We start from the raw sequence: 16,419 nt of genomic DNA on the forward strand, positions 1-16,419 counted from the left end.
TAATAGTTCTCATTGTTTATTTATATTTTAATATTGTACAAAAATATATTAAAAGATACTAAAATATACTACAAAATTCCATTATAAATATAGAAAAATTTATTGTTACAATGAAACATAGATAAAAAAATTTCCATAAATATAATTTCCTCCATTTTCAAATTTGCATTGAACAAGAATTTCCTTCCGAATCAGGTTTCTTCGATTTTTTTTATCTCTCTTTACAATCCTTCGATCGTTATCTTTACAGTTTTCAGTCTCTTTCTTTCCTATTACGTGGTACAACTTTTTCCTAGGATTCTCGACATATGTATCATCTTTCGATGATCGAACAACAGGAAAAAAATCATTTAGTCAGCGAGGTTTATTCCATTCTCGCCTTGTCCGATGGGTCGTCACACGTACACGAAACACATCCTTACACTTACTTATATGTGTGCGTGTCAAAAGATTAATCACGTGATTCCTTGTAGACAGGATGCTGGTGGTCGGTTTTGAAACCACAAAAGCGCATCGATTTACTGCCAGTCGGTTCATTCTTCGAGTATCTCTCGCGCAACACGTGTTTTGATAGTGACGCTAGTATCGGTTCCATCGTGTTACGAATCGTTTGCTCTTCAACAACGATAAACGTTTAAATGATCCAATATATTTTTCTTGCCTTAGAAAAATAAATTAGTGGAATCGTGGTCATTTCGATTCTTTGGCTGTAATTATAACCTCTATGCTTGATAACCTGTGAGAGTTTATTGTTGTTGTTGTTATAACATAATTGTCTCGTGGTTACGTTGTGTTATCAATTCTTAAATATCGATTGTGTTTACAAATTTCAAGTGAAAATTTGATAAAATTTTCTGATATATATATATTATTAAGAATTTATGTTAAATGTAGAAATTAATAAATTTGATTTTTGATAGTTGCATAGTACATTCATGAATAGAAATAAATATTGCTTATTTATATAAATTCCATAAATGAATTTTTATAATTAAAAATTAAAGATAAAGTATATTATTAACAATTAAATATAAAGTGCTAAGTTGTATATATATATATATATATATATATATATATATATATATAGAGTATAGAATATCAGTTTTATCTTGGAAAAACATAAAGGAAATGTGTTATAATCTTTATTGCACTTTGAAAAATCATACAATTTTACGGTTAATTTTAATTACAGCTGAAGATTTTATTTCTTGGATGACAAAAGGGTTAAAAAATTGCCCTATCCGCTAGAGATTTTCTCGTTGAAATGAATCTGAGATACATATGTCTCAACAGTTACAATTAATGATATCTGAACTGTTATCTTGTCGCGATTTGATGACATCTGAATTTCTCGACTGTTTTGCGTGTAGTGTGTTGTGGATTGTCAGCGAATGGATCATTTCCTTTTTATTCGCATTCTTCTGTAGGAATCGTGAAGAAAGGATCGATATTAACCTCGCAAACATGAGATTACTTACATTTTGGAAAAAACGATTGGATAAAGAGGCTGGAATTCGAGGTGAGAGTAGAATTTTAATTATGAAATTGTAAAAATTTAAAGAAAAGTTTAAAAAAAAAAGGAAGATTTATAGATTGTATGTACGATATTTTAATTCATTATTTTAAATTGTCCATAATAATAAATAATTTGTACGAAAAAATAGTTATAAATAAATCACAAATCACTATTTTATCATCCGAAAAAATAAAAATAGATAATAATAGCGACACGTATGCCATACGTATATAATTTTCTGGAAACGGCACCATGTTAATAGTTTAAGAGTTTTATGATGGTATAATATAAAATAACTTCTTTGAAAATATAATTATACACTCAATCGTAACGAGCATACAAAATCTTCCACGACTCGGCGAACAAAAAACACATTGTTCCATCCAGGGACTGAGTATCCTGGTTCGTTTAATTTGACATTGAGTACCTTAAAAAAAAAAAAAAGGCATGGTTCCTTCAAGGCTATATCGATACAATTCTATTAACAAGTAATTTTCGCACATTTTACCATTGTAAGAACTCTATAATGTCGCAAGTCAATTTACACGTGTTTTCATTGATGCCATATAATTGTATAGCTTTCATCGTTTCTTGAATATATATTTGCCTCTATGCGAGTCAAAATATGCTAGTTGCTATCTCGTGAAATGAATTTTTCATCACGTGTAATACAATTTGTTTTGTTCTTAAATCTTTAATTAACATACTAGTTTCTACATATCTGTTTATCCATCATTCCTTAGATATTCATTTCTTTATACTTCTCCTGTCATAAAAACAAGATATTATCTTTCAAATTTATTACAAATTGCAGTAAAAAATTAATTCGTAAAAATTAAATATAAAATAAAATATGTACAAATCTTTTACGATCTTTATTTTAATACAATTTAAAAAAGGTACGTAAACAAATTTTTCATAAAAAAATGAATTTATTTGTACAGAAATGACGAATACCATATATAAATATCTCGTTTTATTTCTTCTTGACGTGAAAAAAAGGAAGTGACGCGTGTATAAATAAGACGAACCCAAGTCTTGACGAAAAGTATTCTGCATATACAACGCGTTAATTACGATTTCAAGGTTCTGAATACTCGCACGTTCTTATTTCGTTCCAACATTATTTTTTTTTTTTTTCCTTTTTCCTTTTTTTCGCCTTTTGCTTACATTTTTCGCTTTCGTCGGATATTGTCATTGCGTTAAGATTTTATCATTGCCTCTACCAGAGCGTGACGAATGAACAGGAACAAAAAGGAGATTCCAAAAGCAGCAAGGGTCTCGAGAGATCGTGGTGCAATTCATTGTTAAGTTCCACTTTTTTTCGCATTTTGAACGAAATTAATGAACGTAATATACTTTAAATTCTTAGATCGTTGCATAATAAAATACAATTTCGAGATTAACGGTGTCGACGATTATTAGATTGAAAGGAAAGGCTATCTACAGATTTCTTATAAGATATTTGAGTAGCACAAATGTTACTGTCCTCGTTACAATTAGTTACAATTAGTTTATCCAGTACATTGAAACATTCGTAATTTTTGTTCGTGCCAAGAAAAATAAATTTAAACTCGAGGTTTTTATTTAAACTTTATTTATATAAAAGATAAAAAAGAAAAATAAAGTTTCAAATATTATTTTAAAAAATAAAAAAGTATTAAGGATATATAGGATTAATTCGCATATCTATTGAAACTAGAGCGTTTCTCTAGATATTTATTTGAATCATGACCTCTTTTTATAACAATCAAATAGGCTCATAATATTTCTTTCTTCGTGTTTGCATAAAAATCGGTATTATGGTTAATAATAGTTAAACGCTCGTCGTAACTGTTCCTTCCTTTTTTTTAAGTTTTTACAGTGCAATGTTTAAATATAATTTCAAGTTAAAAATTTATGTTCTTTTTCTTTCGTTAAACGTGAAAAAAAGAAAATAAATTAATATTGCACAATAACTTTAAAAAGAAAATGTAATTATCAGGATTAAATACTTAAATTGACGTATCTGCAATAATTGCAATTCTTCAATTCATTCAAATACCGTTATGTGGGTCATAGATTGGTTTTAAATACAAGAAAAGGAAATTATATGCGGGCGAAGATAAATTAAATAGAAGTACTTCTGATTCAATTGTGATTCGATTTAATTGTGAATGGCAAACTCGAAACATTGTTGTTGTTGATCCTTAAAAAGATCGTATCTCTATTATTATCCATTATCTTAATATTTTTCCTCTGGTGAAAATTTTAATATAAAATTATGCCTACCTTTAACGAAGATATTACATGAATAATCGGATCCAATGGATACTAAAATTCCTCGATACTCTTACATCACGAAAAGAGATTGCACTCGTCTCATTTTGTTTCTTATTACGATAAATTTTCTAGACGATATTGAAGATTCATTGTACTACAATATGATGTTACATAAGTAAATTATGATAAAGATTATTAAAGATTATTACTGCAACTATTCTTCATTGGATATCGTATATATATCGTTCGTTGTCGACGAGTTTACAAATTTTCTTTCTAAAACTCATAAATATGTATATATTATATGTTGCAATCATGATTGACATTTTATTTTTTTATTCTACATTTCATCTTCATTCCATATTCTTCTATTCATATTTCCTGCCCATGCTAAAAATATACATTGATAAGAACAAAATAAATAATTCAATGAAGATAAATGTTAAAAATAAATAAACGATAACGAGATAAATTTAATCAAAATGTTCCATTTTTATTTGCCTTTCAATTTGTGAGTGCATCATGTAATTTGTATTATCGCATTAAAATATTTGTTTTAAAAGTGCACATTTGATCGTGTGTTTTATCTATAAAAGTGAAACGTCCTAATTGTTCCATTATATTAGCTTTACTTACTTACTTGAAACGACGATTACTTTTTCCTCCGATTGTGAAGGAAATGAATGGTCATTGACAGAACGAGATAGCGCGAAAGAAAAAGTAAACGCATGAAAGTTTTACGAGTTCGTTCTTTCTAACGTTTCCATTCAAATAAATTTACAATCGAACGAAATGTACATACAAAATTATACTTTGCATTTATTCAAGAAAGGACGCAAAATACGTTAAATAAATTTTTGCAAAATTTTTATCTTCAGATAAAAATCGTTATACTGTCTATAAGTTTTTAAAAATTTTGTCTTCTCTTTAATTCCGTTATTTTTTTTTTTTTTTTCCTATTCACTATAAAAATTTTTATCTTCAGATGTCTAAGTTTTTCAAAATTTTCTCTCTCTCGAGAAGCCCAATTTAACTCCGTTAATTTTTTACCATTTTTTCCCTCCATTTCTGTTCACCATGTAAATTAAAAATTTTTATCTTTAGATAAAATCACTATATAGTGTCTATAAGTTTTCAAAAATTTTCTCTTCTCTCTCGAGAACTGCAATTTAACTCCGTTAAATTTTTTACCATTTTTATTCCTCCATTCCTATTCACCATGTAACATGTCGTAACACGTGTTTTTTTTGTCGTACAAATTCACGCACCGCTTTTTACCATTTGCTGTGATAAGTTGCTCGACAAGAATATATACGTAATAACGAGAGACAATAATATTATGTACCGCAATAGACTTCGAGGCCACGATCGTTGCATACGCCTACGAAGAAAAATGTCGAAATATTTCTCGCAAAACGCTATACATATTTACCACTTTTTTTTTTATCCAAAAATTCATCGTCGACTCATTCTTCTTCTTCTTCTTCTTCTTCCCTCTTTGCTTGTCTGAAAAATAAGAAAGATTGTTTGTTAATATGATGATTCTCAAGAAACGTTGAATCGTCGATCAAGAATTATTAAAATGTATAATGTTTCCCTATATGATTTGTACAGTTTTTATTATTCAGGATATGTTTGTATTTGATATTAGTTCAACAAATATCCCTTTGAAAATTATTATCGATATTTTGTTGATCATAGTTTACAGTACAAATAAAATTATCTTTTCAATTTGAATTTCAAGTTTATTAGAATTTGCAATTATTTATTCTTTCTTTTTCTTTTCTTTTTTTTTTTTTTTTTTGTAGTATAGAACAAATATTCAATATAATTCCAAGATAATTTCTATTTTAAGATGGGATACATTTCTTCCCCGTTAAAATTGAAAACAGGAATCGGAGAGATGTTCGTATCATTTGAATACGCGGTTGTGTAATATTGCAAATGATAATATTGATTGCGAATCAAACATTAATAAAAGCACGGGAATGAATAAGTTGTAGAACGCGATACGCCGTTGATGTAAAAATAAATCATGTCTATATTACATATATAATAAGTGCTCATTATTATTCGTAGTGCATACTGATCGACATGTCTGAATCTAGTTAATGCAACCGTGAGAAATTAAATACGTGCATTGGATAACATATAATATCAATGTTTACACCTTGAATGCTTAACTGTAATGTCTGACGCATAAGTTAGAAACAGTTAGAAAATTAAAAATCTTTTAATAATATAATAATATATATATATATATATTTTTTTTTTCATCAGTTTTTTATTCTCTCTGAAATATAAATATAAAGTCATTTCATATCCTATTAGTGTTATTTCTATTCAATTTTGTGTTCGTACAATTAAGTGTATTTACATACACTTTTGAAAAGATAAAAGCACATAGATGCCTATAAAATGAAGAAATTAATCTCAATTAAATTAAAAGGCCGCGTTGGAGCTCGTTTAATTTAATTATCCGTGTACACACACACACACGCACACACACACACACGTATCATATTAATTACTTCAGTACCGTTATTGCGTAAAATTTTATTAAACAAATAGTAAAAAAAAAAAAAACCACGTAAAGCGTATTTCTAGAGAAGAATTTTTTTTTTTCGATTTTTTAATTTAAAAAATACGCACGAATGAATGAATGAAAAAAAAAAAAAATCGGTTAATATATACTTTAAAATTGCAAAAGAAAATATGAATCGAGGAACAAATTGTACATTCAATTGAACAAGACGGGCTATGGTGTGCGTTTCTCTGCGCGTTTCTGAATTAAGATTAGCATAGGATAATTTAGAGAGAGTTCATTGGCGCCAAGATTCTCAAGGTTACATTCGCCTCCATTGGGATATTTTTGGGGCGAGAGAAATTTTTTACTAAAATTATTTGATCCAACGTCCGCCCAAATTCTTCATTCTTCCCACTCTGGTCGCTCTAATTTTAACGAAACCAAGATTCACGAAGAAGAGATAGGTTTTTTTTTTCCTTTTTTTACAAGTGTTTCGTTTACACAACGAGAAGATTCTTCCACGGATATATTGAATTTCATCAAAATTTCTTCATCCTTCGCGATTACAAAAACAAAAAATTAGTAATAAATATATATTATTTATAATCAAAGTGAGAATTGAGATGAAAAAAAAAAAAATTGAATTATGAGAACTAAATGAGATAAAAGAAGTAAATGACTATGATGAAAGATCTTCTTTGTAGATAAATTCTTTATTATTTTTCCTTTATTATGCGCAAAGCCTTGACTATGGCCTTTAAAAGTAGAATCATCTCATGCATCTCTCGGAAATTTCAATCGATTAACGCATTGCTAATTATTCGTTCGAAATGCAAAATTGTGTTAACACAAGCTTTGAAGATTTCTTGTTCTATCTCCGTTTTATAGGGGAAAAAAAAAAAAAAAAAAAAAGAGACATAATTGTCGTTTCGAATGAAAGAAACAACGTAGTTCAACGTAGAAATGTTGAACAGCGAACCTGTTTGTATTTTGAGCAACAGTGTGTTATTCTTTCATCTCTGATAAAATACGCGTGTGAAAAGAAATGACGAGAGATGAGCACGAAAATATCTTTTTTTTTTTTTTTTTTTTGGAAATATAAATATAATTTAAACGATAATTAAAATTAAAATAAGACACGTTGTTTTTAAACGATACCTTATAACTTTTACAAATACAAATAATTTGTCGAGCTTCCTTATAATTTAATAACAATATAATGCATTGTAAACAGGAGATAATCTTTTTTTAATATTTTTCTAAAAATTATCAGATACCACATAATACACGGTAAAGTTATACCGCTATAGATATATATTATTATAAACACAGTTACAAGATCATTGTTTTTAGATACTGGATATTTGTTATAAGACACGTTGTGTATGTACACCAGTCATCAATTTGGTATACGAATATATCTATTATGTATACTTGTTGCATTAAACAATAAAATCGCCGTTCAAAGCAGTTTTCGAGGTATTATCGACAAAGACCGACTTTCTATGACATAACGAAATACTTTCTGTCAAAACATTCATCTCGATATTCGAATATTGACATCTAAAATTAAAAAAACATTGATCAAGAATTAACAATAAAACCAATCAATTTACAATAAAATCATCTTTAATCAAACATTTATTCCAATTTATATTAGATTAGATTTACTCCTAGATTAGACTCTATGAAAATTTGAATTCGATTAAATCAAAGTCGATTACTTCTACCACTATTACTTCCAAACAGTGTTATTTCTCTTGATATTTTTTTTTTTTTTTTCTTCAATATTTCCTAATATCTCCAACACTTTGTGCGAATGAAAAATAAATAATAAATTCAAATCTTACGTTTCCACTATCGTTAATTAGAATTAAAGTGCGACGGTAGCATTTTTCTCGCCGATAAACGGGACAAAACAATCCGCTTCCCTTTTTCCCCCGTCCTTCCCGTTCCAAAAGGTCCCGGGACGGTTCGAGGTATCGATAAGGCCTTTTCTCCCGTGTATAGACATTCCACGCCGCTTAGGACCTTTACCCGTTGTTTATAAATAATTGTCGCCGATAAAACGTAACCATATACACTTGCATTAAAACGTATTCCCCCGTTATATACTGACTCATTCATCGCAGCCGCACGAGGCTATACGATCGATCTGTCAGTCGAGCGAGGCTGCCCGCTCCGAAAGGGTTGCTGCCTTCCAATTCCGCATCGATCGAATCGATTTCGCGATAGAACGGACAATATTATATTTTATATTCCGTAAAAATAGCGATGATCTCTCCGTTAAATCGTATTTAAATAAAAAAACCGCGAGAAGATGTAAGGATGAACCACGCTTCGATGCCGTAGTTGTATGTAGAATAGGAAAGATTGTTCTAATTTGTTGTTGTTATCGTTAGTAAGTAAGGGGAGAAGTGAGGGGAAAGTGAAGAAAGTGCGGCACACGAGTTTTAGCAAGAATTTTTCAAAGTTTACAAATTTGACGAATGAAATGTACATATGAGATGTAATTTAAACGTTGAACGGATGGTTTTTGAAAAATAAAATCGAGGAAGTGCGTTGAATGCAAAATCGATTTTATGTATTCGAATATTGAATTGGTAACGATAAAGGGTGACGATGGTTTTACGATGTGCATGATCAATATGACGATCGCTTACAGCAATGGTAAGATGGAATCATGAATAATTGTATAATAAGTAATGGACGTTAATAGATCAGGATATATCATTTAATATCTCTAAAATTTGCAACCAATTGTGAATAATTAATTTTTGAAAATTTGATTCCTTTTTGCGTACCGGTCGTTAATGTTTGATCGAAACATCAAGATCAGCAGACAATCGAACGTAAAATGCTATCTACAGTGAGCGTGCCAAACCCTTGTATGATTTAGATACTGTAGCTTTTCTGCACTGCAATATTTACCCAGCAAAATATCATTATTAGGTTGCACGATAAAAGAGTAAAAAATAAAAATCGAACTCATTTCTGGCCTATTTCGCGAAACAGTTATATATAGGTATATAAATGATAATAATAGTTAATAAATATCTTCTTCCGGTACGATAATAAATTTCTATTTCTTCCATTCTGTTACATAAAAATTAAAGAAAAGAGATTTCAATACGTGGAAAGGATCAAAATATTTTTGTTAAATTTTATCAAATTAATCTTTCTTCGATCGTTATTGCTAACGTTATACGCAATAGGAAAGCATTATTTTTCGCAAATATGATACAATCATTTGCATCCTAACTTTTGTTAATTTTCATTTTGCAAAGAAATTAAAAATTTTAATTCGTTTTGCAACACGATCCCTTCAAAGTTTCAGAGCTCATCTCGAGTTTCTTTCTACACACGTTTTTTTTCTTTTTTTTTTTTTACAGCCGACAGCTCACGATGCATCGAGTTTGAAAGGTCGCGACAAAAGATTCGGGAGGGTATACGGAATCGAATTTACTCGAGGACCATAATACTCCCTGCGATCGCGCGCCACTCTTCGAAAGAAATCGCGATCCTTCGAAACTCGACGGAAGACATGTCTCAAGTTCCTCTTATCGCCGCTGAAGAAACTTCAACAACGCAATCCCCAACTTGTAATATGGTGATTCTCGAGGTAAAAGGAAAGAGAAATAAGAAGAGAAAAAAGAAGAAAAAAAAAAAAAAGAATAAGAGAAAATATTCCTGAATTTTTTCACTTTTATCAAAATTTTATCCACGTTTCTTCTGTTTCACCGATTTTTTTTAAATCTTTTATCAACAAATTATTTCGTTCAAAAATATACATACAGCGACTGAATGAAAAAATATTTTCATTCAACTTTTTGATTTAATATTAATTTCTAATGATATATCGCGCATTTTATAAATTCGTTTCTTGCGTTTAGAAAATTTGTAATGTCGATCCAACACATCGTGAAACTCGAAGAGATTCTTCTTCTTTTTATTGAATATAGGCCGGTCTACCTGGAGACACGTGGAGATACTGCGTAGAAAGGGAACGGCTAGCTGAAAGATCAGAATGGTTTCGCGCGATGCTCGTTGGTCCTCTCGCACCTGCACCCAGCGATCCTCCGCCTCTTTTGAAGCTTCAACACGTGGAAAAAAGAGCCTTCGATTATCTGCTCAGGTAAATACGTGATCGATCGAAGTGTTGAGAATTGATATTGATACGATTAGTTTCAATATTTGCCTTGGGAAATTAAACTTTTTTTTTAAAGGATTGTGTTACAAAATATTCCATTAATTGATTTTTTTTTTTTTTTTTACTTTACAACATTTCAAAGATAATTAATAAAAAATTGTTCATCAAAATAAACTTTGTTTGAAAGTTTCTTTCTAAAAAAAAGTCACTGCGCTATTATGGCAACGTCTATATATACATTGACAATAATTGGTACAATCGCCTATTTTTGGATCTTCATTTTAATAACATTCTCACTAATAATTTGTTGCAAACGAAGAATGATTAAATCTCAGTGTCATAGAAAAAAATATTGCAAATATTGTAAATTTCGAAAAAATTCATGTTAGAATTTACAAAATTCGAATTGGTCAATCTAAATCTCAACAGGAAATATTTGATACAAAATATATTTTACTCAACAGTAGTAATATGAAGTTAAAAAGATAAGAATATATCAAGAAAGGATTAATATTTTACAAATTTTTCTTCGAAGGAAGAAAAAAAAATATATATATATATATACATATTAAAATATGGAACAAATATGAATAAAAAAATTGTTTAAGAAATGTGAAAAAAGTATGGTTATTTGATAATACAAATGTCTTAAGGCAACTGTTTTCCTTCGCACCAAGTCGAAGTTCGTCTCTTCTTTGCAGATATCTTCTCGACGAGCCGATCAATTTTCAATCTGTATCCACTGCTAGAGCAACCCTCGATGCAGCTCATCAATATCTTTGTCCAGAATTGGCACGACTCGCTGTTCAATATCTCGAAAGAAATCTGAACTCGAACACTGTGCTCGAAATCTACCAAGGTCTTAGCCTTTATGCGAACCACATAACCTCTGGTCTCAATCGATCGTCGAACTTACCCACGGCTCCTCCGGCACCTGGAGACGATGCTGGTGAAATAGGTATTATTTTTAAATCGTTTTTAACATTCGAATCTTTTTACCTGACAAAAATTACAATTTTTAACTATCGTATCTGAATTCTCGATTTCGACTGTAAATATAGTATATCGAATATCGCTTACAGCAATGGTACCTTAACCTCCAATCGTGATGTTATTTTCTTTCATGTATCAATATTTTTTAAATTTCATTCTCTCTAAATTTCTCGTCGATAGGTTACCTTTTTCGGAAGAATATCCAATAGAGATACCATTAACCAATTCCAACATCTACTAAATTCCCTTTTCTCCTTCCCCAGGATTAGAACGAATGATTAAAAGCTTGAAATCTTAGCCGCAGTCTGTACGCGACTTCTGACCGCTTGTTTGAACGTGATCGACTCGGAACCAGAGGCGGTTTTCGACCAGGAACATTTTGAGGAATTGAACTCCGCCGAAGTCGAGGAATTGGCATGTCGTGACAGCCTGAGATTGGCCAACGAATCTACGCTGTTTCACGCTTTGGACAGGTGGGCAGCGTCTGAGTGCAGAAGGAACGGTGTCGAGCCATCGGCTAGCAATAAAAGATCCGCTTTATCCGATGATGTATGGTACAGCGTTCGATATCCTCTTATGACCGACAGAGAATTCATCGAAGGCCCTATGGCAAGTGGAATCCTCTCGAGCGAGGAGTCAGCTTATATCGTGGCTAGAATTTTGGGACATACGAGAAATGACGAGAGCGAAGAGGTATGTTTTTGACATTTGTTTTCAACCGTGAATTTCGTATCGTGCAAAGAGTTGGTTATTCAAAAGAGTTTGTTCATTCAAATTTTTTTAATAATCAAAAATCGCCAAGATACGTATTGTTTGTTTCTATTTGTTGTTATTTCTTATATTACCGTTAATCTTCCGCAATTGGATAAGAGTCATATTGTTCGAGGTGTTATCGCAGTGAAAGTGAAATACACTTTACTTATCAGGAGTTAGTACTTATCTTACTGCTGAATACCGCGTTCATGATCAGTATCAGTCAGTATAAATCATACTATCTGTCCATGGTTCATTGATTTAATAGTGTGTTCAAATTCTGTTTAAAAATATTTTTTGGCTATTTTTTATATAATATGTTGGCATTTAACAAGTGTGATTTTATACGTATAATTTTTTATTTCTCTTTTTAAACTAAAAATTAATTAAAGAAGATAAAATAAACAAAAATTATTTACATATCTACACTTTGAAAGAGAAAACAAAAAACTAGATAATAAATTTTATTTTCATAGTGTGTTGAAGTATTTACTCACAAAGTTCAATATGACAGTTAGAAAGTACAGAATAAATAATAAATCAGAAGATATGAAATCAAATGGGATATACTATAATAAACGTAGAAGAACGGTAAATAAATTTATATTTTTGAATATAACTTGTATTATCTTATAAAAATTCCAATACACTTTGAATTATTTTTTTATTTTTTTATAAGTATGCAATAAATTTTATTTTTGCTAAAAATTCATTTTATTAATACTTCGAAAATAAAAATATTCATCGTTTCGAAAGAAAAATTCGAAACAATAAAACAATAAAACAAGAGAAATCAAATTTTTCTCAAAAATCTCACATATTTGAAACTTAATTAAAAATAAATATTTCGATTGTGTTAAATAATCGTATAAAAAAGATTTATATTGTTTTTAGCTTAGAAATTCGATCGGTGGACCATTACCCAGATTAACCAGCACACCAAGAGTCGGTGTTAGGACGTACGAGGATCAAAGCTGCAGGATGTCAAAACCAGGAAAAAAAGAATGCCAAGACAATCGAAGGAATAGAAGAAAGGAATGTGCAACTCAAGGCCAGAGGACTTGCGCGAGAATTGGTAATTGTCTCGTACGAGTTCTCGCATGTATTTTCGATTGAATGACAAAAAGAATCAAGATAAAGAGGAATCGATGAAATCGGTAGATTCTTGAATCTCCCACCGAAAATTAAATTTCTTTTTTACCGAGTCTTTTGTAACGTATTATGATGTAAAACATTCTGATCTTTTGACTCACTAATTTAGATGCTAAGGATAATGATTCTGTATTGAATCGATATCAAGAATCATTTGCTATCGTATCGCTGAAATATCGTTCAGAGCTTGTCTTATAGATCTCGTTTCGTTTTCATATTTGTTCTTTTTTTTTTTTTCCTTTTTTATTTTATTTTTGCAAATAAAATTCATTATACAATGACAAGAAAGCTGAAAGAGGCTGAAATTTAATTATGCATTATACGTTAATAATGTCGTTTTTCGTTAGTTTTATATATAAGCTTTTAGATATGACGTTCCTCCTTGAGATGAGATATATTCTTAGAGTAGAAAAAAGAATTTTATATGATTGAAATGTTTTCGAATTTTAAATGACTGTTTTGTGATTTACATATTTTATCATTTTCATTTTCTTTTATAGAGATATTTACTTGTTATATAACCACAATAAATTTTGATAAAAAGAAATTTTCAGTTTCAAAAATAATACGATGATGATTTCGTATATACATTATAGAAATAAAATTTGCTTAACTTTTCCTATAATAATCAGTCAGTTATATTGATTTTTTTAAATTGTATTGCATATAAAGCAAATATTTATAAACTTCTTGATAATAACTTAACATTGACATGATCCTGAAGAAAAAACTTATTTGAAAATCGTATTTTTAAATTACTATTTTAAAATAGATCAATTCTAAAAAAAAAAAAATAATATTGATAAAGAGTATTGTATCTTGAAATTTGTATCATTTATGGGGTCAAATGATATGATAATATCAAGTACGATTAATTTCATATCTATTTAAAATTTTATTCATTATCTTTGATGTAAAATTTTAAAGATTTTTAAGAATAAGTTTTCAAAAAAATGTTTAAAAAGTATTTATAATTCTATGTATCAAAAATTAAAAATTCCATACAGACAATTATTTATGTGATTTCTTAATTTTCTTCTGTATTAATTCATATATTATTATTTTTAATGAAAATAAAGATAAAAAAATGTCAAAAATTTTTTGTAAAAATAATCAACCTGTATGGAATTCTTAGTTTTTCATTGTCACTATTACCTGTATCTTGTTGTATGTTAATGCTATTTTCGTTGTGTTCATAATTGCTGTTCAAAGTATAGTATAGCATTTAAATTATGAGTTAAAGTGTGGAACCATGGCTGGTCCGTGTGAATGGTGCGACGTTCAACAGCGCAAATTTCGTTTTTACAATAATTTTTCTATGCGCCATATCAAATTACTATAAACAGTAATGCTTAGATTACATTTTTCACAATTATCATTTCTCTCAAGATTTTATATGTTTATAACATTTCGAACGTCCACTTCAATTATCATCTGATTTAAAACAGCTCCGAGTTATCTCTTTGTTATTAAGTAAATGTTGAGCTTAAATTTTAAAGGGTAAAGTCAACTTAGAGCTAGTATGGTTAAAATATTTGGTTTAAATTTAATATACACTTGATTGATTTCTTTAAAGAATTTCTATGGTTAATATTGTAATTTAAAAATTCATTTAAAAAAATGTTAAAACTATTACTATCCTTTACTAGTTATAAAAATTATTATCAAATTATTGTTATAAAGATAAACAGTACAAAATTTAAATATTCTTATGCGCTTTTAAATATTAACATAGTTTTTATATTCATTTAATTATTGAAAATGTAATGACATTTAAATTAATTTTTATATTAATATATTAATATATGAATAATATATGAATAATATTACATTTACATTTTTAGATTTTTATTCTCTTTTAGCCAATATATATACATATATATATTTTTCTATTAGAATTATTATTAGTATTAATTAAAAATCATCAAGTGTTTATGTTTAAACCGAATATAATATATAATTGTTAACATCGAATTTTATTAGTAAATATGATATCACATCATTATAATAGATGCAAAAAATCGTGATTATTGAAGCGATATTCATCGTTTTCACGTTAATTGTCATATTCGTTTAACAAGCACCTTTCGCGAGCTAATGTCATAAATAGCCGCGTAGGCGTTTATTGTCGTTACCATTATGCATTAGTCATTAAATCTCGTGTTGCTATTTGATCGGTTAAATTTTATTCATTGCGGCTCGTATTCAGATTACGTTAAGATCGAATGTGACTATACGAGTATCGCTAAGTCTATTGTGTGTTAAAGATTATTTACAAATCGATAGAATATTATAATCTGATCGATTATTTGTTCAAATTTATTGAATCGAGTTATAAAAACAAATAAATTCATTTTGAATCATTGATTATTTATAATAGCTTATGTAAATTATGTGTGATAATATTTTTCAATTCATTTTATATATTTCTGTAAACCAAGAAAAAATTGAAAAAAAAAATTGCAAATGTAATAAATTCTAGTGAAAATAAAACGAGCATAGAAATCTTAATACTAATTTTTATTAAAAGTCCAAAATATAATAATCTATATTTTTTTTTAAAGATTTAAATATATTAGAATTTCAAAAAAGATTTGCTGAAAGTATGATCAATTTTTGTCTATGGTTAAGGGTCACTAGCAAGTATAGACAAAGAGAACATATAATGAACAGAGATAGAATAAAAATTAGGAAATCAGCGCCATCTCCAGAGTGCCGTAAATGAAACTAACATATAGATAAAAAAAGCAAATAGAGATAGATAAAAATTATAAAATCAATGTCATCTTTAGAATATGAACTCGAAAATGAAACACAAAAAGGTAAAGACAACAAATAGTAAAAAAAGATTAGAGATAGAATAAGAATTGATCATCTATGCTATCTTGTGAATATTGAAGATGTCTTTATATAAAATTATTCAAAAGATGCTATATAGATTTACGGTATTGTGAAGATAAAGACATTGAAATTTTTATTCTATTTCTATTTTCTTGATTATTTGTTCTATATATTTCTCTTATTATATGTCTATATATATATATTATATATATATTAGTTTCAGTT

The 16,419-nt window shown here is 28.7% G+C and overlaps 1 protein-coding gene across 2 annotated transcripts; it reads left to right on the forward strand.

Moving 5' to 3' along the window:
• The first annotated feature begins 1,205 nt into the window (after positions 1-1,205).
• Positions 1,206-15,864, forward strand: axed (BTB/POZ domain-containing protein axundead). 2 transcript variants are annotated; one of them, XM_012494809.3, is made up of 6 exons: positions 1,206-1,519; positions 9,698-9,927; positions 10,268-10,440; positions 11,157-11,413; positions 11,747-12,141; positions 13,096-15,864. In XM_012494809.3, exons 1-6 carry the CDS (start codon positions 1,282-1,284, stop codon positions 13,315-13,317), a joined length of 1,515 nt encoding a protein of 504 aa, XP_012350263.2. In that variant the 5' UTR covers positions 1,206-1,281; the 3' UTR covers positions 13,318-15,864. The 2 variants fall into 2 exon arrangements, with proteins under 2 accessions (XP_012350263.2, XP_086769252.1); XM_086913126.1 differs by lacking the exon at positions 1,206-1,519 and adding an exon at positions 8,228-8,975.
• Positions 15,865-16,419: the final 555 nt, after the last annotated feature.

The sequence above is a fragment of the Apis florea genome, unplaced genomic scaffold, assembly GCF_048593485.1.
Source record: "Apis florea isolate Af1SG1 unplaced genomic scaffold, ASM4859348v1 contig_3496_pilon, whole genome shotgun sequence".
NCBI lineage: Eukaryota > Metazoa > Arthropoda > Insecta > Hymenoptera > Apidae > Apis > Apis florea.